This window comes from Peromyscus eremicus, chromosome 4 (assembly GCF_949786415.1).
Source record: "Peromyscus eremicus chromosome 4, PerEre_H2_v1, whole genome shotgun sequence".
Lineage (NCBI taxonomy): Eukaryota > Metazoa > Chordata > Mammalia > Rodentia > Cricetidae > Peromyscus > Peromyscus eremicus.
Genome location: NC_081419.1, coordinates 84,590,825 through 84,615,296, shown reverse-complemented (window position 1 = coordinate 84,615,296; position 24,472 = coordinate 84,590,825). Strand labels below are relative to the sequence as shown.

At 39.6% G+C, this 24,472-nt stretch overlaps 2 protein-coding genes and 2 long non-coding RNA genes across 6 annotated transcripts in view; 2 read left to right on the top strand and 2 right to left on the bottom strand.

The window, feature by feature from the left end:
- Positions 1-10,063, bottom strand: part of Ccdc34 (coiled-coil domain containing 34) — a 32,684-nt gene extending 22,621 nt beyond the window's left edge. Inside the window, exons 1-2 of one of the 2 annotated variants that reach the window (XM_059261074.1) lie at positions 9,662-10,063; positions 6,567-6,702 (exon numbers count right to left, since the gene is read on the bottom strand). In XM_059261074.1, coding sequence (XP_059117057.1) covers positions 6,567-6,702; positions 9,662-10,008 — 483 coding nt within the window. In that variant the 5' untranslated portion in view covers positions 10,009-10,063. Of the gene's footprint in view, positions 1-6,566; positions 6,703-9,327; positions 9,425-9,661 lie in introns of those variants that run through there. The other variant, XM_059261075.1, reaches the window with a different exon arrangement.
- On the top strand, positions 8,448-10,026 carry LOC131909441 (uncharacterized). Its single transcript, XR_009378849.1, has 3 exons — positions 8,448-8,588; positions 9,255-9,429; positions 9,694-10,026. It is a non-coding gene; the product is annotated as an uncharacterized LOC131909441 (long non-coding RNA).
- Positions 10,064-10,283: 220 nt separating the features above from the next.
- Positions 10,284-21,283, top strand: LOC131909440 (uncharacterized). Of its 2 annotated transcripts, none has more exons than XR_009378847.1 (4): positions 10,284-10,380; positions 15,964-16,078; positions 19,211-19,376; positions 21,160-21,283. It is a non-coding gene; the product is annotated as an uncharacterized LOC131909440 (long non-coding RNA). The 2 variants fall into 2 exon arrangements; XR_009378848.1 differs by having other exon boundaries at positions 15,964-16,268.
- Lgr4 (leucine rich repeat containing G protein-coupled receptor 4) overlaps positions 13,451-24,472 on the bottom strand; it is a 99,264-nt gene continuing 88,242 nt past the window's right edge. The window contains exons 13-18 of the mRNA XM_059261073.1: positions 23,426-23,497; positions 21,158-21,229; positions 20,508-20,633; positions 19,625-19,740; positions 19,160-19,243; positions 13,451-16,473 (exon numbers count right to left, since the gene is read on the bottom strand). Coding sequence (XP_059117056.1) covers positions 15,218-16,473; positions 19,160-19,243; positions 19,625-19,740; positions 20,508-20,633; positions 21,158-21,229; positions 23,426-23,497 — 1,726 coding nt within the window. The 3' untranslated portion in view covers positions 13,451-15,217. The remainder of the gene's footprint in view (positions 16,474-19,159; positions 19,244-19,624; positions 19,741-20,507; positions 20,634-21,157; positions 21,230-23,425; positions 23,498-24,472) is intronic.

Here is a 24,472-nt window from a genome sequence, read left to right as displayed (position 1 = left end):
ACAGAGGTGTCTCCAAGCTGCGCACTATGGTACATGGTGGATATAGTTCTTGCTAGTTAAAAAAAAAAAAAAAGAAAAAAAGAAAAAAGGATTCTGGGCTACTTTGATAAAGCCATAGACCCACTGCCCCCCAGAGTCCTGTGGTGAGCATCCTTCCTCCAAAGCTGGTGGTAAACATAGTTCTGCCATATTGGAAAGCTGAGGTGGGTGGAGCCAGCAGCCATAGCTGCCTTTTCAGTCCTAGAAATGCTACAATTTAAAGCAAGAGGTTCACAATAAGACAGATTCAGATGGAATAGTTTACAATGTGTGTAAAAGTGTATGTAAGCTTGCAAGAGAGACAAAAAGAAATATATACAGTTATATAAAGAAATGATTTTAAAAATAGTAAAAGTAATATAAAAAATAAGCCACTTAAAGATGGATATCACACAGAGAACCCGGATTGTGCTGTCTTTGATATTTTTAACTGCAGAAAGACATTTGATTGTAAAGACTGCTCAGTTAAACCAATATGTATATTTTAAAGGTACCTTGACTTCAAAATTTGGATTTAAGGATATGTTACTTTGGAAAGGAGGCTCTGCTTTTGTTTCCACAGAAAGCAAGAGGCTATGTATTTGTTCCAGATTAAGATACATCAGGTTTGACCAGCCAAGACCCCCTGAAAGTTCTCCGATGACAACATGGACCAGATGATCCAATATCCAGAATAGTTTCAAGGCACCTGGCTCTAATAATACAGCCTCACAGACTATCCCATAATCCTAACATTTTCTTTGTGTCCCCATACGAATACAGCACCCTCATCCAGCAGGAAGTAGTATGAGAAGCTACTCCCAAATTCCCAAATATACCAAGCTGGCTTTGGAGATGAAACTGGCTCACTCCTTCTCTAAACCCAAGCATATTGCTAAAATAAAAGGTTGAGAGATTTTTCTGTCCCATATCAGAAGAGCCCCCTGGTGTGGGACAGAGCAAAATCAATATTTTTATTTAAAGCAGGTTGATATAAATGTAATCTCTTTCTAAAGAAGAAAAGGGGAGATAGATAAGATAGGATAAATAGTAACAACTCATTTTAAAATATTTATATTGTTATGGATTTTAGTTTATTGATACAAGTTTAAACTTAATTTTGTTATACTGTATATATATTTCTACTCTCATTTGAGGTATTATATTTATGTAACCCATTTAGATTGTAATGGATAATTTGAAAATACAAATTAATAATTAGTCTTCTATGACAGTCAAACTTATAGTCATGTTAAGTTTTCTAGGTATACATAGATATAATTCAATTAGGTATGTAATCTTCAAACACTTCAAAGACCTACAGAATATGGCATTTAAAATGTTTTAAACATTTAGACTTTCAGTTTCAAGAGGTCCCATTTATTAATTGTTGTGCTCAGTGTCTGTGCTGTTGGTGTTATATTTAGGAAGTGATCTCATATGCCAATGCGTTCAAGAGTACTTCCTACTTTCTCTTCTATTAAGTTTAGGGTAACTGGATTTATGTTGAGGTCTTTGACCCACTTGGATTTGAGTTTTGTGCATGGTGGCAGATATGGATCTATTTGTAATCTTTTACATATTGACATCCAGTTATGCCAGCACCATTTGTTGAAAATACTTTCTTTTTTCCATTGTATAGTTTTGGCTTCTTTGTCAAAAATCAAGCATTCATATGTGCATGGATTAATGTCAGGGTCTTCAATTCGATTCCATTGGTCTGTATGTCGGTTTTTGTACCAGTACCAAGCTGTTTTTATTACTACAGCTCTATAGTAGAGTTTGATGTTAGGGATAGTGATGCCTCCAGAGGTTGCTTTATTATACATGATTCTTTTAGCTATCCTGGGTCTAGAGGATGCGGAGCAAAGGGAACACTCCTCCACTGTTGGTGGAAATGCACACTTGTACAACTATTGTGGAAATCATTATGGTGGTTTCTCAGAAAATTAGGAATTGATCTACCTCAAGACCTAGCCATACCACTCTTGGGCATATACCCAAGAAATGCTCAATCATACCACAAAGATACATGTTCAACTATGTTCATAGCAGCATTATTTGTAATAGCCATAACCTGGAAACAACCTAGATGCCTGTCAACTGAAGAATGGATTAAGAAAATGTGGTATATATACACAATGGAGTACTACTCAGCAGAGAAAAACAATGACAGCATGAAATTTGCAGGCAAATGGATGGAACTAGAAAAAATCATCCTGAGTGAGGTAACCCAAACCCAGAAGGACAAACATGGTATGTACTCACTCATAAGTAGATTCTAGATATAAAGCAAAGAACAATCAAACTGCAACCCACAGAACCAGGGAGGCTATATAGCAAGGGGGACCCAAGGATGACTGTGGCTTATAATAAGTTTTGGTTTTACTCAATTACTGGGCAAGCCTCAATGTAACATTTCACAATTAGGATAAGAATTTATACTGTATCAAGCTGATAATAGGAAAATAAATTTAAAAAAAAGTGAAAAAAAAACAACAAACAACAAAAAAGAAAAAAGAAAAAAAAATTTAGACTTTCTGGTCAGTGAGACATGTCTGCTCCTGGCAGCACCAATTTACTTCAGAGAGGAGGATGGGCATCGAAGACACTCTATATGGAGTTTATCTTCTTCTTGGCAAAAATAGACAATTGGGCAAGAAACTGCTCTTGCCTGGACTGATTGATCTACTGGACATGCAGGACCCATAGGAAGGTGACCACTAAACTTTGCTTGGCAAAATGGTCCTTCAGTTCCTGCTTTGCAGAGGAAACTGCCAAATATTCTATAGGACACAGAGAGAAGTGACTGACAGACTCTATCTAGGCCTGTGGGCTGAAGACAGATGCCCCAACTTTACAGAGGAACTTTGGATGACTGTCCAGGCTGCCAGCTGTCTCTGTCTACTCTCGCAAAGTTGCTTGTGTCCTTTTCCCATTTCTCAGGTAGTATTATATCCTTCTGAGGTCTTTGATGTAGTTGAAGACTAGATAGTTATAATTTTCTTTAGTTATGATAAGAGATAAGATAGATATCAAACTTTAGACTCACAAATATAAGATAGATAGGATATTTTCTTTGATTTTGCCAAATATAAATAGACTAGATATTGTAACTATAATTCTTGCTTGATAATTGTTTTGTTATATGTAATTTTACTATGTTAAACTTAAAAACCTTCCTTTTCGAAAAAAAGAAAAGGGGAAGTGCTAGGGATGTCTTTCTGTATGCTGTGAATGTGTTGCTCTGATTGATTGATAAATAAAGTGCGGATTGGCCAATAGACAGGCAGGAAGTATAGTATAGGTGGGATAAGCAGAGAAGAGAATTCTGGGAAGTGGAAGGCTGAGTGAGGAGATGCTGCCAGCTGCCGCCGCCACCATGAAAAGCAAGATGTAAAGTACCGGTAAGCCACGAGCCACGTGGCAACTTATAGATGAATAGAAATGGGTTAATTTAAGATAGAAGTAGATAGCAAGAAGCCTGCCACAGCCATACAGTTTATAAGTAATATAAGTCTCTGTGTGTTTACTTGGGTCTGAGCAGCTGCAGGAGCCAGGTGGACACAGAAAAACTCCAGCTACACTTCCTCCTACTGGATTGCCTCATCCAACCTTAACAGGAGAGAAGGGGCACAGTTTCAATGCAACTTGATATGCCATGGCTGGTTAATATACGTGGGAGGCCTGCCCTTTTCTGAAGAGAAAAGGAGGAAGAGTCTATGGCGGGGAGGGGGCAGTTACAGCTGCAGTTGGGATGTAAAAAGAAAAAATATTCAGCCTTGTTCTATATGACTCCACAGGCCAGATTTTCTTTCTACTTTGCTCTAATTTAAGAAACTTCAAGCTCTGTATAAGCTTGGCTCTGTTCCCTAGTGTGGCCTTGACCATACAGAGATCCTGCCTGCTAAGGGATTAAGGACGTGTGCTGCCTGACTTCTTTGTTTATTTAAAATGGCTGGCCTTTTCCCTCTGATCTCCAGGCAAGCTTTATTTATTAGCATACAAATAAAATATCACCACATTTCAGCACAAATAAAACATCACCACAGCTTCCCTCACAGAGTACATTTCCAGGAACAGATTTACATTCTAGAATACAGAGTAACATGTAATAGGAATCAGCCAAATGGATTGGTACCTATAACCATTTGACTTATGCCAAACCTCCTGACTTGTGACTCTCTACCTAGTTAGAAATTTAACATAGAAATAATTAGTTTTAAAACTGATAAGGAATTATTTTAATACTATAAAGGGTTTAGTTTACATAATTTTATATTAACATGTTTACTAACAGATGAAAATAAAATCTCCACACTGTGAATAAATTTTGACACATATTTAGTGCATTCTATACATATTATTAGGAAACCACTTTAAAATGATACTAAAAATATGAAGTAAGGACTGGGAATGTAATGAAAGGTAAGAGCACTTGCCTAGCATGTTCAAGGCCTTAGTTAAAATTTCAGAACAATGAAGTGTTTTCAATGATATGGAACTATATTAATATGTAACAGGCAGAAAATGCATGTTATAAAAGAGTTTGATTCTATTTCCTTAAAAATAAGAAGTACCCTTTAATATTCTTTGCCTTCTATGTTTAGATATGAAGAATTAAGATAGAAAGGTTGGGTGGGCATGGACATGCACGCCTTTAATTCCAGCGCTCAGGAAGCAGAGGCAGGTGGATCTCTGTGAGTATGAGGACAGCCTGTCTACATACTGATTTCCAGGACATCAAGGGCTACATAGTGAGACCCTGTCTTCAAAGATAAAGATAGAAAGGTTGGATAATGAGTTTGGGGAATGTAAAATTATACAAATCTAAACTAATTTGTTTTTTGAGTTTGGACAGAGTTCAAAAAGAGATTCACTCACAGAAAAAAATGTCCATGAGCAATACTGAGAGCAGAGAAACATGAAACACCTTGAGAAGCCAGCAGGTCCCAGCACACACTCGCTTTAGGATGTGCTTTTCGGGGGGGCGATGGGTAGTTGTCTCTGTTTCAGCTTCTCTGTCATTTCTTCAGATTTTTACTCATTATACAGTTAAATTTATATTAGTTAAACGTTCATATGCTAAGGTTCCATTGAATGTGCCTGTTTATACACATTAGTACATAGCCCTTTGTATCACTGGTTGCTATTTATGAATACAACCAAGAATGGATCAAAAATATTGACAGAAAATTGTTATCATCTCTCTCATAGACAGGTTTGGTTTTTTTTAACATCATCTTCTAAATAATATAGCATAACAACTACTAACACAGTATTTACATTATATTCAATAGTATAAACAATCTAGAGATGACTTAAAGTATGAAAAAGATGTATATAGGTTATAAGGGTTGTGCTGTTTTATATAATGAGCCTTCATAGCTGAGGATCTGTGCATCTAAGAACTTGAAACCCATCCTTTACTGATACCAATGAGTTACTCTACTCTTTATGTACAAAAAGATAACCCGGAGCCGGGCGGTGGTGGCGCACGCCTTTAATCCCAGCACTCGGGAGGCAGAGCCAGGTGGATATCTGTGAGTTCGAGGCCAGCCTGGGCTACCAAGTGAGTTCCAGGAAAAGGCGCAAAGCTACACAGAGAAACCCTGTCTCGAAAAACAAAAAAAAAAAAAACAAAAAAAAAAAAAGATAACCCGGAATGCTACATGCCATAATATCAGACTTGGTCATCTACAGGTGCTGAAGTAAGAAGGGCTCATTTCTTAATGGTGCTTAAGCTTGTTTTTCAGACCCTCTCCTAAGGAGAAAATAGTATTTTCTTCCTTCCTTTCTTTCTTTCTTTCTTTCTTTCTTTCTTTCTTTCTTTCTTTCTTTCTTTCTTTTTTTTTTTTTTCCAGACAGGGTTTCTATGTGTAACAGTCCTGGCTGTCCTAGAACTCCCTTTGTGGACCAAGCTGACCTCGAACTCACAGAGATGCCCCTGCATCTGCCTCCCAAGTGCTAAGACTAAAGATGTGTACTGCTGTGGGATGTTCTGTATGTTACGTGTGTTGCTCTGATTGGGTAATAAATAAAACACTGATTGGCCAGTAGCCAGGCAGGAAGTATAGGTGGGACAAAGAGAAGAGAATTGGGGGAAGTGGAAGGCTGAGGCAGAGAGACCTGCCAGCCGCCACCATGACAAGCAAAATGTAAGGTACCAGGAAGCCACGAGTCACATGGCAACTTATAGATTAATAGAAATGGGTTAATTTAAGATATAAGAACTAGATAACAAAAAGCCAGCCATGGCCATACAGTTTATAAGTAATATAAGCATCTGAGTGATTATTTTATACGTGGGTTGTGGGACTGCAGGGGCTTGGTGGGACCTGGAGAGAAGCTCTCCAGCTACAGTGTACCACCACTGCCTGGCAAGAAAATACTATTTTTAATAAGATTTATTAAAACTGATATAGTAACCCCTGCCATGCAAAAGCACAAACATTATTTCAAGGACAATAACATTAACATTTTAATTGATAAAAGTAGCTCAATCTATGAACTCAGGATTTAATGACGAGATCATTGTTTAGTTTTACCTCTAGAACTTTCTGTTGTAGCCGGCCACGCTCTTCTTTTTCTTTGCCAACAAACCACATCTCCCACGGTGTCAGGCTGTTTTCCCGTAATAGCACCTGCTTCTGTTCTTGTTTATCCTGTGACTCAACTTCACAGCTACAAGAGAACAAAGTGCAGTACTTACTATCAAGAACTCTTCTTTCCACTCACAATTACTTAGCTGTACAATGAAAGCAAAATGTGATATTTCTAACAGTTGAAATTTTACAAATCCATATGAATTATTCACAACTCCTATTAAAATTATAAAGGTCAATCTTTGAAGTAGTTTATCATCAAACTGCCTTTATTTCTAAACCACACTATTTAATAAGCCATAGGAGTATCCCAAACCCAACCTATCTGTCTCAATTTAGGCATTTTTCCTTTTCCCTTTCCCTCCTTAAAGAGTACAAGGGAAAAAATAATGTGCATACACACTGAGCAAATATAAAGCAAACATGTTAACAATCCCATATTCTGGGTAAGGGATAAACAGAAAATTTTAAGATTCTCTTTCAACTGTTTGTAAATTTGAAATTGTTTTAAAATTCAAAGTTACAAAGAAAATGACACTTATCTATTACTATACGCTTTTCTGTTTTCTCTAAGTTTTGGTGCTGCAAATTGAACCCAGGGCCTGGTGCATACTAAGTATGCAGCATGAGCTACAAAGAACTACACCCAACAGTTAATACTATGGTTGATTCCCTTTGCCAATTATCTTAGAGTGTCCACAACTCTCCTGTCTGGCATTCTCCTGTAAGTCTCCATTCCCACCATAGACATCTTCTGTAACTCTTCTGGGCAAGGAAATCTAAGAGCTGAGTGACTTAGCTAGATGCACAAAGCTCACAAAACTTAGAGAAAGCTTAACAACCAGACTCCAGTGAAAGAATGCTCAGGTCCAAACAGCTCCAGAGATGAGGCTGTTCTGTCTTTCTTGTTAACTTATTAGTTATGTGTATGTATGTGTCTGTATGTACATGTATGTGCACATGAACACAGTGCCAACAGAGGTCAGAAGAGTGTGTTGGATGCCTTAAAGCTGAGTTACAGGCAGTTGTGATCATCAGCTGCGGACGCTGGTACTGAGGTTAGATCCTTTGTAACAACAATGTGTGTTCTTAACTACTGAGCCTTCTCTACAGCCTCCTTTTTAAATTGTGTGTGTGTGTGTGTGTGTGTGTGTGTGTGTGTGTGTGAGAGAGAGAGAGAGAGAGAGAGAGAGAGAGAGAGAGAGAGAGAGAGAGAGAGAGAGAGAGAGAGATGATTAAATCTAATGCTTAGACAGGCATTCTGCCACACCCATCTCCTTCACTTCTAAAATCGTTTATTATAGACTTAGTTCTTTGTGTCTTTTATATTGTTTCTTCTAGCAAACAATGGCCTTACCAACTGCTTTCCATAATTGTTTCTACCTCATAGATTCAGTTTACTCATTTTCCTGCTATTATTCATTTATTCACACCCTTATAGAATCTGTATTCTGGTAGGAATGAGACATCGTTGATGTATTAGTTATATACTTCCTTCTTTCTCAGTCTTGCAGAATGACCTTATCTTGTCCTATATAACCAAGTATCGTCACACCTTCTTGGTAATATAGCTCAGACCTTTACCTTGGGTTCCAGACTTCTTTCCACTACTCTGACTATCAAAGTCAGTACAAAATCAATTCAATCATTTGAGCAGTCACCCTTCAGCCACCCAATAAAAGTTCACTTCTTGCAACCCTCAGTGAAGAGTACCAGCACCCCACGCAGTTACCAAGGCCAGAAATTCCCGTTTTTTTTAACTTCACATGCTCCCACATTCTACATTCATATGGCCACTTGTTATGTCATCTCTAGAGTCTTCGTTTCTCTTCAAGCCCTTCTCTTCTCCAACCTTACAATCGCTCTGAATAGAGATGGCCTCGCCTCTTTCTTTCAAACCACTCTTAACAGCAGTATCCAGGTTCACCCCTTAAACGAATCCTTGTCTCATCTCAAAGTTCTTCAGTGAGTCCTTTACCTTCAGCATAAAATTCAAACTCCTGAGCAAGACACCCATGAATTGCTTCCTTCTCTTTTAGCAAACTGATCCAGACTTCCTATTTCAGGTTTGCTGAACTGCAGGCTGATGAATGTGTCATGCCATTGTGCTGTCTATAGCTTTTCCCTAAAACTGAAATTCCTTTCTGTAGTAGCAAGCTTTCTTGTCGGACTATTCCCTTTTAAAAGGTTTATTTTTATTTATGTGAGTAGATGTGTATGTGTGAGTTTATGTGCATCAAGTGCAAGCGCAGGTGCCAGCAGGGGACAGATGGTGTCAGATCTTCTGGAACTAAAGTTACAGGTAATTGTGAAACACCTGAAGGAGGTACTTGGAACTGAACCTGGGTCCTCTGTACCAGCAGTTAGCCCTCTTAACCACTGAGCTCTCTCTCCAGCCCAAGTCAGACTTTCTGTATTCAGATACAGTTTTGTTATTTGTAAAATGATTGATTTGGGCTTTCATTTTGATAGCAGAAGCCTTGTATATCTCGTTTATGGTCCCCTATACCCACACTAATATGTGACAAAACGGTAAATGTTTGCTGAATGAATCAATGTAAATAAAAATATTAAGATGGTGTTAATAACCCCCTTGATGAACATTCACCATTCCATTAAATGTTCCTGCAGAGTACGAACATTACTGGCTGGCGACTGTACTCAGCTCTTTGTATAAAGGCACCTACTTACTACAACCTCGTACCTACTACACATTTTGACAAGCGCTCTGGAGTCAACGATGTGGTTTTTGGAGGATTTTAAAGACTCCTGGCAGCAAAGTTTTGTGTGCTTGCTTCTGTGTACAGTAAGTTTCCATGGAGAGTGAGACTGCAATCATCAGTCTCAGGAAGAGGGACGAAGAATCATGGGAAATAACTGGTCCTCTGAATTTGCCCAGCACTCCAGGATGGAGGTGCTTCGCAGCCTTTGAGTTGGAAGACAGCAGGCGGTGGGGGTGGGGATGGGCGGCAAAGGGTTCTGAGCACCATCTCTAAGGAGTCTTGACAAGGGCTGTGGGGGCCGGGCCTTGAGTTTACCTGGAGTGCCCCGGTAACTCCGTTCCTTCCAGGCTCTCCACCTTGGCCTCTGACTCACGGCCATCTTCGTCCACTGCCTCGTCATCCTCCCCTTCACTGTCGTCCTCGCCAAACGGAAAGCTCTGGTGGCCCAGGGGAGACAACAGGGACAGGGTGGAGTTGCTGCAGCTCAGAGGCAGCGGCGACAAGCACTCGGTCACCACCACCTCCTCCAGTCCTGGGCCCTGGGAGTCCTCTATGAGGTCGGTGACAAAGCTCGAGGAAGGTCGGGGGCCCGGCCTGCAGCGGGCTACGAAGCGGGTGCACGGAACGGGAGAGCCGGCCCGCCATGGCCCGGCCGCCTGCATCAGGACCGCCAAGTTCAAACGGCCCGAGCAGGGCCGGAGGCGCCTTCTCCCAGCAGGCGCCGCGCGCGGCCGTCGGCCAATCAGCGCCGATCCTGTCCCCCGTTGTCCTAGCGACGCTTGGAGACTACGAGGCGCTTTTTCCTGGCCGGGGAAGCGTGGCTTCCGCACTCTGGGGCTGGAAGGTTCACCTCCGCGCCTCCCCGGGTCGCCAGCCAGGTCCTGGCGCCCTCCTGACTACTATGTTTGCTGTGGTGCCATAGGCCATTTAGTACTCGACACGTGTCGATGTCACTAAGGCAGATCCTTTTAAAGGAAAAGGCAGAAGCGGGAAGCCATGATTATCCCCACCTTCCACCCCCTTGCTCATATAAGGTCAGGATCATAAAAAATAGCAATCGTGATTAGGTTGTTTGTTTTTGTTTTGTTTTGTTTTGACATCAGGCTGCATTCTAGGAAGAGAACTTCATCCAAGCTAAGAATCCTCTTTGGGCACAGTCTTTCGCATCTGTCAGTTTGTCAGGGCTTGCGAACTTTTTGGTCTTTTTAAAGCGTTTGTGTCCACACTCCAGCATGTCCAAACCAGAGCAGATCATGAGCCAACTTTAAAATACCTCATATTTTTTTTTTTTTTTTTTTTTTGGCTTTTTCGAGACAGGGTTTCTCTGTGTAGCTTTGCGCCTTTCCTGGAACTCACTTGGTAGCCCAGGCTGGCCTCGAACTCACAGAGATCCGCCTGGCTCTGCCTACCAAGTGCTGGGATTAAAGGCATGTGCCACCACCGCCCAGCTCCCTCATTCTTTTAGGCATTTTTCTAGGGCCTTGAGGCACTTTTAGGGATTGGGGATCTAGATGAAGCCCTCAAGGAAAAGTTGCCCTACACTGAAACCGGGCTTGTTATTCATACTCACTAAACTGCGTACACTTGTAAACACAGCTTTTGTCTGGCTCCTAATGAACATTAATGTCAGAAACAACACAAGTAAAAATGAGACTAACAGCATCCAACTTTAATGATCAAAGATACAAAATGTGATGAAATTTGTATCTGTAGACTTTTCACAAGGCAGTTAGATATGGTAAAAAATACTAGACCCAAAGATGAGGCAAACGTTACAGTGACTATAACATGACATGCTAGCAGGGTTATATAGCCTTGGGGTACAGCACTATTTTCTTCAAATTTTCAGTAAAAACAATGACATTGAAGACAATTGTACAACTGACTAAGAAAAGTGATTTAGTACAATTATTTTTATGCTTTACACCAGTTATTCAGTAGATCTAGTTTAAACCTTTTATCAGAAAACATCCTGAGTATCAGTAACTCAGAGACACTGAACTACCTCACAGCTTCACAAAGATGGAAGCTTGAGAAACAATTTCCAAGAGAAATAACCTAAAGGTGTTGGGGAAGAGGAAGGAAACTGGCTTTGAACCAGCAGTTGTCCTCTTAATAAAATATACTAAAATAAGCTATTTGACCACAGTGACCTTAATTTGGTCTTCTCTAAACCAATCTAGCCCATTATCATATTTTTTCATTAATCCTTAGCTCTACCTCAGGACCTGGCATCAATGGTAATCCCTTTTAAACCCTGGCAGTTTCCCACATTAAACCTCTTGGTGTGAGAATCTTATATACTTCCTTTACCCCCTTAGTGTTTTATTAAAGTATTCTTGATACTCTAGGATCATTGTGCCCACCAAGTGCATTGCACTTTAGCAATACTGGAGCCTTAAATGCTACAAGGCAGTTACATGGCCTGCAGCTATGTTTGTTTGAATGTAATAAGGTTCCACAAATGGTCTATTTTTACATTGCTTTTTTGTTACTTGGGCTGAGAAGCAATAGTCAAGATTGGTAGGATTATATGAATTAGCTCCCCCCTTAAATTACAGAGTACAGACTTAATCATGTCTTCTTGATATTCACTTATTTTCACTTTAGTCAGTTTTAACTGGTATGGGAACCTTCTGTAAAAGTGACTTTTGCTTAAAAATATGTAACTATATTACAAAACTAATACCTTTGTCAGCCTTATGACAGTTTTATGGTATGGCTTTGGAAATGTCTTTCTTTACATACTGAAGTATTAACAGATGAAGTAATATGATGTTTTAGCTTGCCTCAAAATAATCCAAGAGGCAGAGGGACTGAAGGGGCTTAGTGAATGTGAAGACGCAAGATTTATTGTGTGCTATGGGCAATTGTTAAAGTTGTGTAGGTGAGGGGTAATTAATTATACTGTGCTTTCTGCTATAAAGATTACCAATATTCAGAGTTTAACACAATTTATACTATATCCAGAATTAGGATGAATGGGACTAGGGGTATGACTTGGTCAGTAAAGTGCCTACCTCGCAAGCATGAGGACCTGAATTCAATTCCCAGCACCCACGTAAAACTGCTGGGTGTAGTGGTACAAGCTTGGGCCAATCAGTCTAGCTAACCAGCCAGTCTAGCCTAATCAGTGAGCTTCAAACTAATGAGAGAACCCGTCCCAATGGAGGTGGACAGCTTCCTTGACGATGTCTCTTGCATACACCCACACATAAGATAAAATATAAACACAGAGAGAACTGGGTTCTGGTTTGGATGGTACGTGTTTCGAGGATTTACTGAAATTGGCTGTGGTTTATCATTTGTCTTCTTATTTGAAAAAGGAGAGGTTTTCTAAGAATCTAGGAAGTGATGGCCTTTAGTGTCCTGCAGGTTGTTAATCATTTGTCTGTAAATAAAGATCTAATTAATAGGGTCCTCTTAAATATCACGATTTGTTTTCAACTATGGTTCGGTTTGGGATAGAACTTTACTTCTGATTTCAGTACAGTGTCCTAGACTTTTATAGATAGCATGAAAATTGTGTTTTCCAGTGGTTATTTCCAACAACTCTTCTAATATTCTCTACTTAAAAATTTAGTGTGGCGGTGGCACACGCCTTTAATCCCAGCACTTGGGAGGCAGAGCCAGGCGGATCTCTGTGAGTTCAAGGCCAGCCTGGTCTACAGAGAGATCCAGGGCAGACACCAAAACTACAGAGAAACCCTGTCTCAGAAAAAAAAAAAAAATTTAAGTATCCCATGTGTAATACTAAGTACACTCAGTAATATATTTAGTTATAAATTAAGAATTTGACTGCTTTCTAGAAACTTGTAATCATTTAAAACACTGTGTACAATGCTATATTTAATAATGTCTAGCACAGTTATATAGCTGCTATTCTATTTTTTTTATTATTTATTTATTTTTGGCGGGGGGGGGGGGGCGACACAGAGTCTCTCTACATAGCCCTGGCTGTCCTGGAACTCTGTAGACCAGGCCAGGCTGGCCTTGAACTAACAGAGATCCACCTGCCTCTGCCTTCCAAGTGCTGGGATTAAAGGCATGTTCCACCATGCTTGGCCTATTTCTTAAAAGAACAAAATGAACAGTTTTCAATAGTTTGAATTTTAGGAAGAAAGCCTTTAATTGGGATTTTTCTTACCAAGTTATGATTTAATATTTATCAGATGTGTAAATATACAAACATTTTATTTAAGCTGTAAATAGATGACCTTACAAAATACAACACACAGTAAATAAATCCCTCCCACATTTTATACAAACTACATGATTTCAATATACAAAGATTCTGTTTTTATTCCACTGACAATTTACAACCAAGACTATTTACAATGCAAAAAAAACCCAAAACAAAACAAAACAAAAAAACAAAAAACCACACACAAAAACATGTATATAAACCACAATTTAACATTCTGCTACTGGCAGTCACTATAGTTTAGGAGGTAGCTTTAATTAAACGAAATGAACAGAAGCCACATTTCCCAACTCATGTTCTAAAAATAATTTACATAGATAAAAATTCATCATATGCACATTATATACAGTTTAATCATCAAACTGCAATCTAGCTTAAGTTTTTGTTTAACCAGGCAATGGGTTTGCTACTGACTTAACACAGTGTTAAGCCTCCTTATAGGAACACATCAGAAGCTTATAGGTAAGAATCAAGTCAATTAAAAAACTTTAAAGACATAGGACAAGCTTTGATCCCCCAACTCTTACTATGTGTCTTGTTTAACCAAAGCATAGCAACTGAGCTATGGGATGGGCTTTTAAAAAAAAATTGCTGGATGGGAAAAACGTATGGAAGTTTTCATATATCATCACAGGAGACTCTAGCTCACTAAAAAATAAATGTAAGTGCTTTGTGTCATGACTACTACTAATTTGTTCCAATTAAATAAAATTACCCAAATTTACTTCCTGTATAATCCAAACTAACGATAACACATCATTGGAAATGTCAGTGCAGCCAATGACATTAGGAAGTGTCTGTTAATGAGAACATCACATAAAGCCATCAAACCGCTTGGTTACTATTAAAATCTCAATATTACTTAGTAGTTAGTCATCTCTACTAAGCCCACATAGCAATTTGCTTTTTGCTTTGCCCTAGTACCTGACTGTAAAACACTGAGGGGGAAAAAAAAAATCACCGTGATTTCATCAAAGCAATGTATAATGAACAAAACCAAATGTTTTGCTATTTTAAAAAAATCTAACAGCTGTTAATATTGTCTTTAAAACATCTTCAGGTTTTAGATTTAAAAATCATTTGAACAAAACCTTTGATTTATGGACACAGAAAAAACTTGAAGGTAATGCCTGTTTGAACTCTCATAGCTCTAGCTGGGAGACAATCCCTTTTTTGGCCCTGAAGTAAGTCGTCCTGAGATTAATGATGAAACATTAGGTAAAATTAGCAAGACGTTTTCTCAGTTTTATAAATTCACATTTTCAATTAAAAAATATTAACAGCTGTCCTTTATCTTGTGCTTAATTCAGAAACAGTTTGAACTTTGCACCTGATGAATCAGAGAAAAACAAAACAAAACTAATTTTATATTGCTATGCCATACATCAAATCATTTTTAAGTTGTATTTATTTCAATCAGACCACACATCGCTGGGACATTGCATTTTTTTCACCAATATATAATTTAGGCACCCATTCTTCACAAATGTCCGGTTTGAGAAATAAACTGCCACCTTCCTCCTCTTCTGAGTGACACCAGGCAGTGATTACAGAAGTGCTTCCCAGATGAGAGGTCAAAAGACACAGCTCACTCTATGAGCACTGTGATTTGGTTGATGGGGGAAATGGTTACAGACACAGTAGTTCAGTCTCTGACTCTCGGTAGATTATAAGCATAGCGTACCAGAGGGGAATCCACGACTCTGGTAGAAGCAGGCTCGTCCACAGGCCTGCACCTGGTCAGAACTGTCTGAGACAAAGGAATCTTCTTCATCTGCATAGTCAGAGTGGGCTGACTGTGTGCCACAGTCAGACCAATAGCCCTCTGGTCTTTGGCAAGAGGCCACTGTCAACACAGGACAACTGTGTGATTTTATTAAGTGTTTGCAGGATACTGGTTTTGTCAAAAGAAATGACTCACAACAGTCGCACACAGTCAGGTTACCCTGCAAGTGGGAATACATGCCACAGTCATAGTAGAAATCCTGTTCCCCACAACCACCTTGGCTGCTGATGGAAACCGAAACAGATCCATGTTTCCTGGTAACGCGCCGCTTCAGTAGCTTCCAGTCTTCTTTAAACTTTGGGTTGAAGAAAACATACAGGACTGGATTCAGGCAAGCAGGCAATGGGAAGAATATCAGTGTAACAGACTTCATTATTTCGGGGCTGATAGAGATTGCCGTGATCAATGGTGCAAAGGAGAAAAACGCAACGGGGCAGAAAAAGATGCAGTTGGTGAAGATCAGCCAAGCAACGTGCTTAATCATGCTAGACTGTGAGTTTTCCGACAGATCTTCTTTCTCCAAGTTGCAATACAGTTTAGTGTAGATAATGGCCATTAATAAAAACGCTAGTGAGTTTAACAGCACTAAGGTCACAGTAAATCCTAACGATGGGGTTTCTCCTGTAGGAAACGGCAAGCACAAGGGGGATGCGGAATATTCCCCTCCATGGAAAAGGGGGAAGCAGCCTGCTATGGCAGCACCCAGGAAAGCTAAGAAGGCAGCGACCCGAAACTGTTTAAGGTGACTGCTCTTCCCGTTTTTCATTATTTCCTTTGCAGATAAGCTTCTCTCCACAGCTGCCAGCATTAACAGGAATACGGCGCTCTCTGAGGAGAAGACCGCCAGAGACCCAGCTACCTTGCAGCCACTGCCGGTCTCCCACCAAATGCCAAATTCGGCAAACCGGCCCCAAGACACGGCATCAAGAAAAGTAAGGATGCCAGTATAGATGCCCATAAGAAAGTTAGACACAGAAATCAAGCCTATGAAGAGTGTGGAGGCAGGCAGTGACGAGCAAGATGCAAACACTGTGACAATGACCAGCAGGTTGAAAAGCAAGGCAACCAGGAAAATGAACCACACTGTCAGGCGGATCATCCAGCTCCCCAGTAGATATTCACAGGGCTTGAAAGCACCTAGAAATGAGAAAGAAAGGGTACAATGAAAGAGAGCTGGAGAACACTGTGGATCACACAGTCTGGCTTAGCAATGAAATCCAGAATAAGCCTGCCTGCCACCTGCAAAATCAAACATTACCACTTCTAAGATATTATAGTCAAAGACTAGCTCACTTAAAAAATAAATTACCCTTAATTTTTGAAATTAAATATCTGGTAAGGTCACATGGAGATAACTGAAAGAAAATGTCACTTTAGGTAAAATTAACATAGGTAGCCCAATGTCTAGCAAATAAAAGGTACTTGGTCCAAGTACTGAACTCTGTAATCAGAGAGCTTGTATCTTGCTGTCCTTCCTCTCAGCCTCTACAGACCCCATCCTATCCCTTGTGGACAGTAATGCCTGTTTCATAGATATGTACAGCTTACACAGAACCACATGCTTAATATACTTAAGCAGCTGCCAGGTATGTTGTTAATTTCAGTAAATACTACCACCCTTTTTTTGCTAGTCTCTACATACTTTATAACCATGTATGTATGCACACATATTTCTTTAACACATTTCTGCCCATTTCTCATGACTTTCAAAGGCAACCTGAAGAGGCAGATTAAGACAGATACAGTTAATCTGATCTTTAAAGAAACTGACATTTGAAAGCCTTTAATTGACTTGACAAAGGTTACTCACTAAGCTAATAGAGCTAAGATTAAATCGCACAGATATTAATTCTTTATAACTAAACAGACTAGGTTTCAATGAATACTCATTTAGCAGCTGAACTGTTTGTCCTTTTTTTTTTTTTTTTTTTTACTTTTTCTTGATGGGGTCTTCCTATGTTCTAGCTGTTCTAGAATTTGCTGTATAGACCAAGCTAACCTAGAACTCACAGAGATCAGCCTGATTCTGCCTCCCAAATGCTGGAATTCAAGGTATAAGCCATCGTTCTGGCTGAATTATTTATCTTAGTTATTAATTTTCACATGCTAATTATATCACAAATAATAAGTGTTTTGTTTAATAAATCAAAATAAAAAATTTGTCTATGAAGCTGAACAAAACTATATACTGTAGCTGGTTAAAGACATATTTTATTTTCCTGAGCAGTCAGGAAATTTATACATCCAATAAAGTATCTTATTTTTAAACAGTATTTTTAAAAAATTATATTTGTATTTATTTATTTTGCATTTAGAGCGTATGCATGCCACCGTGCATGCATGGAAGTCAGAAGGCAACTTGCTAGCCTTGATTCTCTCCTTCTACCATGTATGTCTGGGGGTTGAACTTAGGTCATCAGACTTAGCAGTAAGTCTCCTTACCCTCTCAGCCATTTCATCATCCCCATCTTAATCATATAAAGTCAATTCTATACAATTTTTGATTTCCACATAACATAAACTTTTGAAACTATGTTGTACTACCCTCAGGAAATTCTACACGAAAGCACTTTATTGCCTTTATTTCTGAGTCAGAACTCAGCCCTCTATAAAAAGAAGAGCAGGGCTGGGCAAGGTGGAGCACACCTTTCATCAGCAGAGTCAAGTGATTTCTGAGTTTGCAGCCAGCCTGGTCTACACAGTGAGTTCCAGGCAAACTAGAAATATATAGTGACACCCTGTCTCAAACACAACATAACAAACAAACAAACAAACAACAACAACCAACACAAGCCAGAAGAGAGCTCTTCTGGCAAGAATGCCATCCTTTGGCAACTATTTCTCAGATGGGTAGGTGTACTTTCCTAACACCTGGACTCTGTCTTTGGAAGCCTACTGCTTCCTGCATCTGATTCCACAGAAGGATCTGGATTCTACTCCAGACTGCTTCTATCTTAGGATATCTGTCATATATATGTGTTTCTATAGCTCAGCTGGGGAGAAATCCACCTTCTTTGGTAGATTAGGCAGATTATGCCATAATAACAACAACCAAATATGCGACATCAGTTTAATAACTTTCACAAAACTAATAAGATAAAGGAAGTAAGTCAGAAAAAAAAAATAAGATGGGCTGTGTTGGTGGCACATGTCTTTAATCCCAGCACTCAGTGTAGGCAGAGGCAAGCAGATCTCTGTGAGTTTGAGGCCAGCCTGGTCTACAGAGTGCGTTCCCAGGCATCCAGGATTGTTACACAGAGAAACCCTGTCTCTAAAAACATTACAAAAAAAAAAAAAAAAAAAAAAAAAAAAGGAGCTAGGAGATAGCTCAGCTGGTTAGGGTGCTGCACAAGAACATGGACCAGAGTTTAGATCCCCAACATCCTCATAAAAAGCCCTGGCACAGAGGCATATGTCTGTTTCTCCAGCAATGGAGGAGGTGATGGCAGATAGGTGGATCCCTCTAGTTTACTAGCCAGTTGGTCTAGCTAAATCAGTGCATTCCAGGTTCAGTAAGAGACCCTGACTCAAAAAATATGGTGGAGTAAATTGATATTGACCTCTGGCCTACACACACACACACACACACACACACACACACACACACACACACACTGCACACACCCACTTGAGCACATCTCTGTTGAACCCGGAAGTGATTTTCCGAAGTAGTTCTCCAAAGAGCATTAGGCTGAATTTGAACAATGGCTTTTATCCGGTTATCTAATCCCTCCTCTACCAATAGCTATCACATCCATGCCCAGACATATTTACCCAGTGTTACTGAAAGTGAGAAATTACAGCCACAGAGGTGGGGCACTACCTGTTGAAGGTGTACAGTGGATAATTATTTGGCTGTGTTCTTCATTTTCAGCAGTGCTGGTGACATTTGCTGCATCAGCGGCACCTGAATACAAAACAAAGTCCATCGACTTCAGAAGATACACAGTTCGAAAGGACCAAATTCCCTCTACAGTGTTTCTTTTATGTGACTAATACAAGATTCGCTTATATGAGGCTTGACAGCATTAAAGATGCCGGTAAAAAGTACTGGGGGGAGGGAGCTGGGGGAATGGGGAGGGCATCAGGGTTGGATATGAACAAGATACATTATATACATATATGAAATTGTCAAAGAATACATAAAATATTCTTTTTTTATTCAGGTAGCACAATAAATACTACTTCCTCACAGATTTCATGCTGATCCTTTTCAAATTGATTACAACACAGACAGGTTGATTAATGCCTTAGGGAGGTGTCTATTTCTCAGAGTGGGCACACTTGCCTTTCTCCTTTGTTACACTGTGGTCTTGGAGGCTGTTATCTTCGGTGTTTAAATTTGCATAAGAGTCACACCCCCAAAATGCACAACACTGATAAGCATATGGTACTGATAGAGACCTGGGAAAAGAATTGTAAAACACACACTGAATACCAGATTTGCAGACAGGACTTAAGTCCTGCAAAAACACTGAACCCAGCCAAGGCACCAGAAACACCTGGCATATGCTTTCAGTTGGCTATGCATCCTCCCCAGACCAGTTTCCTCATCTATGAAGAGAGTTCTGGTAAACCTCAAGAACACAGCTGGAGGCCCCCCTTTTATGAGTTGTTTCTTGATGTCTGGATGCAAATTAAGTCGTATGTTAAAAATTTCATAACCATGCAGCAATCGAAATATCTCAGTGATCCTTTAATATGTGTCTGAAGCATAGGAAATGGATAGTTTATTTAAAATCAATACCCCAGGTCATCTGTAGCTTTGTTCATATAAACAAAGTGAATATGCTCAAGCCCTTTGCTGCATCTAATGAACCCCTACAAATCTGCAGTCTCTAGGACAGGTGATGGCACTGTGCCAGCTTCCTGTCAGTTCACACTTGGGACATTTCCAGTATCTTGTTGCTAACGACAAGTCCATTAAAAAAAAAAAATCTGACAAACATCTTTATGAGAGTATCCAGAGCTTAATTCGTGCTCTTGACAACTATGGGATAGTGTTCAGGTTCTATTTTCACCAAATTTACAAGGACAGAGGTAGAAAATACTCCTAAATTACAACCTACCAGAAAAAATCTGGAAACCACAGAGGAAGAGAAAAACAGGAGGCTCAGTAATTTGGGGTCTACCATAACTACCAGAAGGAAGAGTGGCCCCAACAAACGCACCTGAGGTTAGCAAAGTCTCTTGCTGCCAAGGCATCTTTCAGCTTGAAGTTGCCTACAAGTTTTAGTTGATTGAGCCCATTCAGGCCTTCCGTAGGAAGTGAAGTTAATTCATTGAAACTTACATCCCTGAAAGGTGAAAGACACTTCAAGTTAACTCTCTAAGACACAAATCACATACAAATCTCTCCATCTGGCTTCTAAGACAGTTCAGCTGGTAGGGACACTGTGAAGCCTGAAAACCGGAGTTCAATCTCCCGAATCCACATGGGAGAGAACTCACCCCCAAAGTTGTCTTTTAACCTCCCCATGCACGTTGTGACATGTACACATGTGCACATGTGTGCACACACAGTCACACACAGAATACATGTAAAAATAAGATCAAAGAAAATCTGTGCGTATATATTAACATCATACATATTAGATATTTATGATTATATAATTTTATCTTATTTATGTATATTATTAGATAACTAAAATGAAGCTTAGATGTATTAAAAAGATAGATCTAACATAGGTCTTGACACCTAAGAAGCTGTTACTACATCATCACAGCTTAGCATTTATATAAGGAAAGAACTAGAGAAATATTCTGATGTGACCACAGGTTTTGTAGACCATTTACTCCTTATGAAACTGCTTTTACTTACAGGTTGGTGATTGTCCCAAGCTTCGCAAAAGCTCCGCTGTGAATTTCACTGATTAGGTTCCTACTCAGATCTCTGCAGTGACAAGGGCAAGATGTTAATGATTTCAAATAAACACTCCAGACTCCAGCCAGTCACTCAGACTGCACTGTATAATCTGAGGTTGTAACACAGCATCCCTTAACCAGACCTTCCCTCTTGCCTAACAACATTTCTCAGATGTTTATAGTCACTGCCTTTCTTTTACAACACTCTTCCCTGTCATATTGACTGTAGCTGGCAACTCTTTCAAACCAGTTGTGAATTTTCTCACTTTATCATTCTGGTACCAGTTCCAAAACAGCACCGATATGATATCACCCTTTGATACTGTTAACCAGGGCAGGAAACGCCCAAGTCCTGACAAAGCTTAAAAAAAAAAATAAATAAATGGGCTTCATATTGTTTGCCTTCTCAAAGCCCCAAGAGAAGACTAATAATCAATAAGCAAACAAGAGTGCTCAAAAGAGCTTCCGATATCATTCTTTCTCAAAGCAGGAAATAAAACTCCTATCAATGTTAGAGCTAGCCCTACTTACAGAACACACCCTGAAAATTTCTGATACCATAGCATTAACAAACCAGAGAAATAGTATCATATTTAAATTGGATGTTAACATAATTAATAATAAATTAATAACACATGTCCTGGATAACAGAAACTCATGAAATGACCAGCTTTCAGTTGTCCTTTATCAATGCTTTAAAAGTGATGGCAGATATGAGCTGCCCCTGTCCCCTGGAGAATGAACTCAAGAACCTTGTGTCTAGGAGGCAGACGCAATGCCACCAAGCCACAACTCCAGCCTGTTTCATTTCTTAAAGGGAACCCACTAGAGAAGCAGATTTGGCCGGGCGGTGGTGGCGCACACCTTTAATCCCAGCACTCGGGAGGCAGAGGCAGGCGGATCTCTGTGAGTTCGAGGCCAGCCTGGTCTACAGAGCGAGATCCAGGAAAGGCGTAAAGCTACACAGAGAAACCCTGTCTCAAGAAACCAAAAAAAAAAAAAAAAAAAAAAAAAAAAGCAGATTCAATAGATGTAATTTCTCCTCAGTGTCAATTTTTCAAACCTTTTCTATATTTAAAAATTATTCATTAATTGAGTCCACTACATTTTCTGTTCTTAGTCAACTCCATATTCCCAGGCTTAATAGAGTGCCAGGCAAAAGTATGCATTTAAATTTAAGTGTTTTAAATGGGTACATCTGCTTCATATGAACTATATTTAACATGACAGGTACTCCAGAACAGGGCCAGCAAACTTCTCTTTGTAAATGCCAAAGAGTAGATCTTTTCATCTTCTGTTTTTTTTTTTTTTTTTTTTTTGCTACTGCTCAGTTGTACCACAGCCTGAGAAGAGCAGCTTAAATCAACATTTCCCCAAGAGGCCTGGCTGTGTGTCCACAATCTTTGTAACTACAAGAGGCTGCAGACAGCACACAGGCTGGGGTCGGCCTACCCTTGCTCTAATGAAGCTCCAAACTCGCTCAACTTGAAAACAAACAAGTATAAACATTTCACTGGCTGAGGACCAATATCATAAATGAGCTACGGTGAAAAGTACCAAAAGTAGATCGTAAAGTATCACTAGGTAAAGTCTAAATGATGTTTATAAAATATCAAGCATGTTTTAAGTGTTATTAGTAACATGGAAATCATTGTGACAGTTTTTTACTGTCAACTTGACAGAATACGGAATCACTTCAGAAGGGAGTGTCAATGAGGGACTGTCTATCAGGCTGGCCTCTGGGTGTACTCATAGGGGATTCTCTTGATTACATTAATTCAGGTGTAAAGAACCACTCACTGAGGGTGGTACCATGTCCTGCATAGAGGACCCTAGACTATATAGAGTGGAGAAGAAGACTAGCAGGTCAGGCATCCATTAACATCTCTCTGTCCTGGACTGTGATGTAATGTGACCTGGACTGAGGTGTCATGGGACCTGCATTGTGGCATCATGTGATCTGGACTCTGATATCATGTCACCTGGACTATGATGTCATATAAACTAGATTGTGATGTCATGTGACTAGCCTCTTACGGTCCCTGCCACCTTGACTTCCCTATAGTAACCACAACCTGGAATTCTGAACCAAAGGAACCTTTTCTTCCTTTTATCAGGGTTTTTTGTGCTATTTTACCACAGCAGAAGGAAACTGAAGACAACCATGAAATGTAAATTTATAGCTTGACAAAGCTTTGTCTTTAATAATCACAGACAAACTTACAGAATTCTTAGGGATGATAGGCCTTGAAAAGTGTTTTCCTTTATTAGGTAGATTTGATTACGCTGCAATGAACTAAAAAATAAATAAGAATGGGGGAAGAGAGGGAAGGTAGAGAGAGATTAATAAACAAGAAGGAAAAAATTCTATGTTGAAAAGTAATATTCTCTGTTAAGTTTTTTACAAATTTAAATATTTATTATACTGATCTTGTTGAAAGTAAGAAATGTAATTTCTTTATCTACAAAATGAAGAAATTAGACTAACTGATATTCTGTCTCAAATTATACTGGGAGTTAACTGGTACCCTATCTAAATTCCTACTGATCTTACTCAGATATGAGAGAAGAAAGATGACTAGTGAGAAAAAATTTGAGATCTGGCCTGGCAGGCAGCATAGGAAGGAAAAGTGGGGACAAAAAGAGGAAGAGGAGGAAAGAGATGAGAAAAGGAAGAGGAGAGAAAGGGGAGGGGAGGGGAGAAGAGAGGAGGAGGAGAAGAAGAAATGAAGGAAGATGAGGAGGAGGAGGAAGAGGAGGGGCAGGAGGAGGAGGAAAGGGAAGAGGAGGGGGAGGGGGAAGAGGAGGGGCAGGAAGAGGGGAAGAAGGAAGAGGAGGGGCAGGAGGAGTAGGAAGGGGAAGAGGAGGGGGAGGGGGAAGAGGAGGAGGAGGAGGAGGAGGAGGAGAAGGAAGAGACAATTAATACCTCTGGCACACTGGAAACTAATATTCAGATCTGTTCCCCTCAGTAGCCAGAATCCGTTTTTCTGTTTTCTGATATAACTGCCCTCCCTTAGAGAATCTGACAGAATGTCTAATAGATAGAATTTCTAATAGAAGAATAGATATACCTTTTCCTAGGCAGGAAATCAAAATTGTTAGAGACAGTAGAGTTAGTTCTATTTCTAGGAATATAACCTCAAATTATTGACATGCTAGAACTAATGAACCAGAAAAAAAACTCTATAACCAAACTTAAACTATGCCATAAGAGAAACATAAAAATTGGATAAATTCATTTCAAGGAACATCTAGGTAACAGAAAAATTTC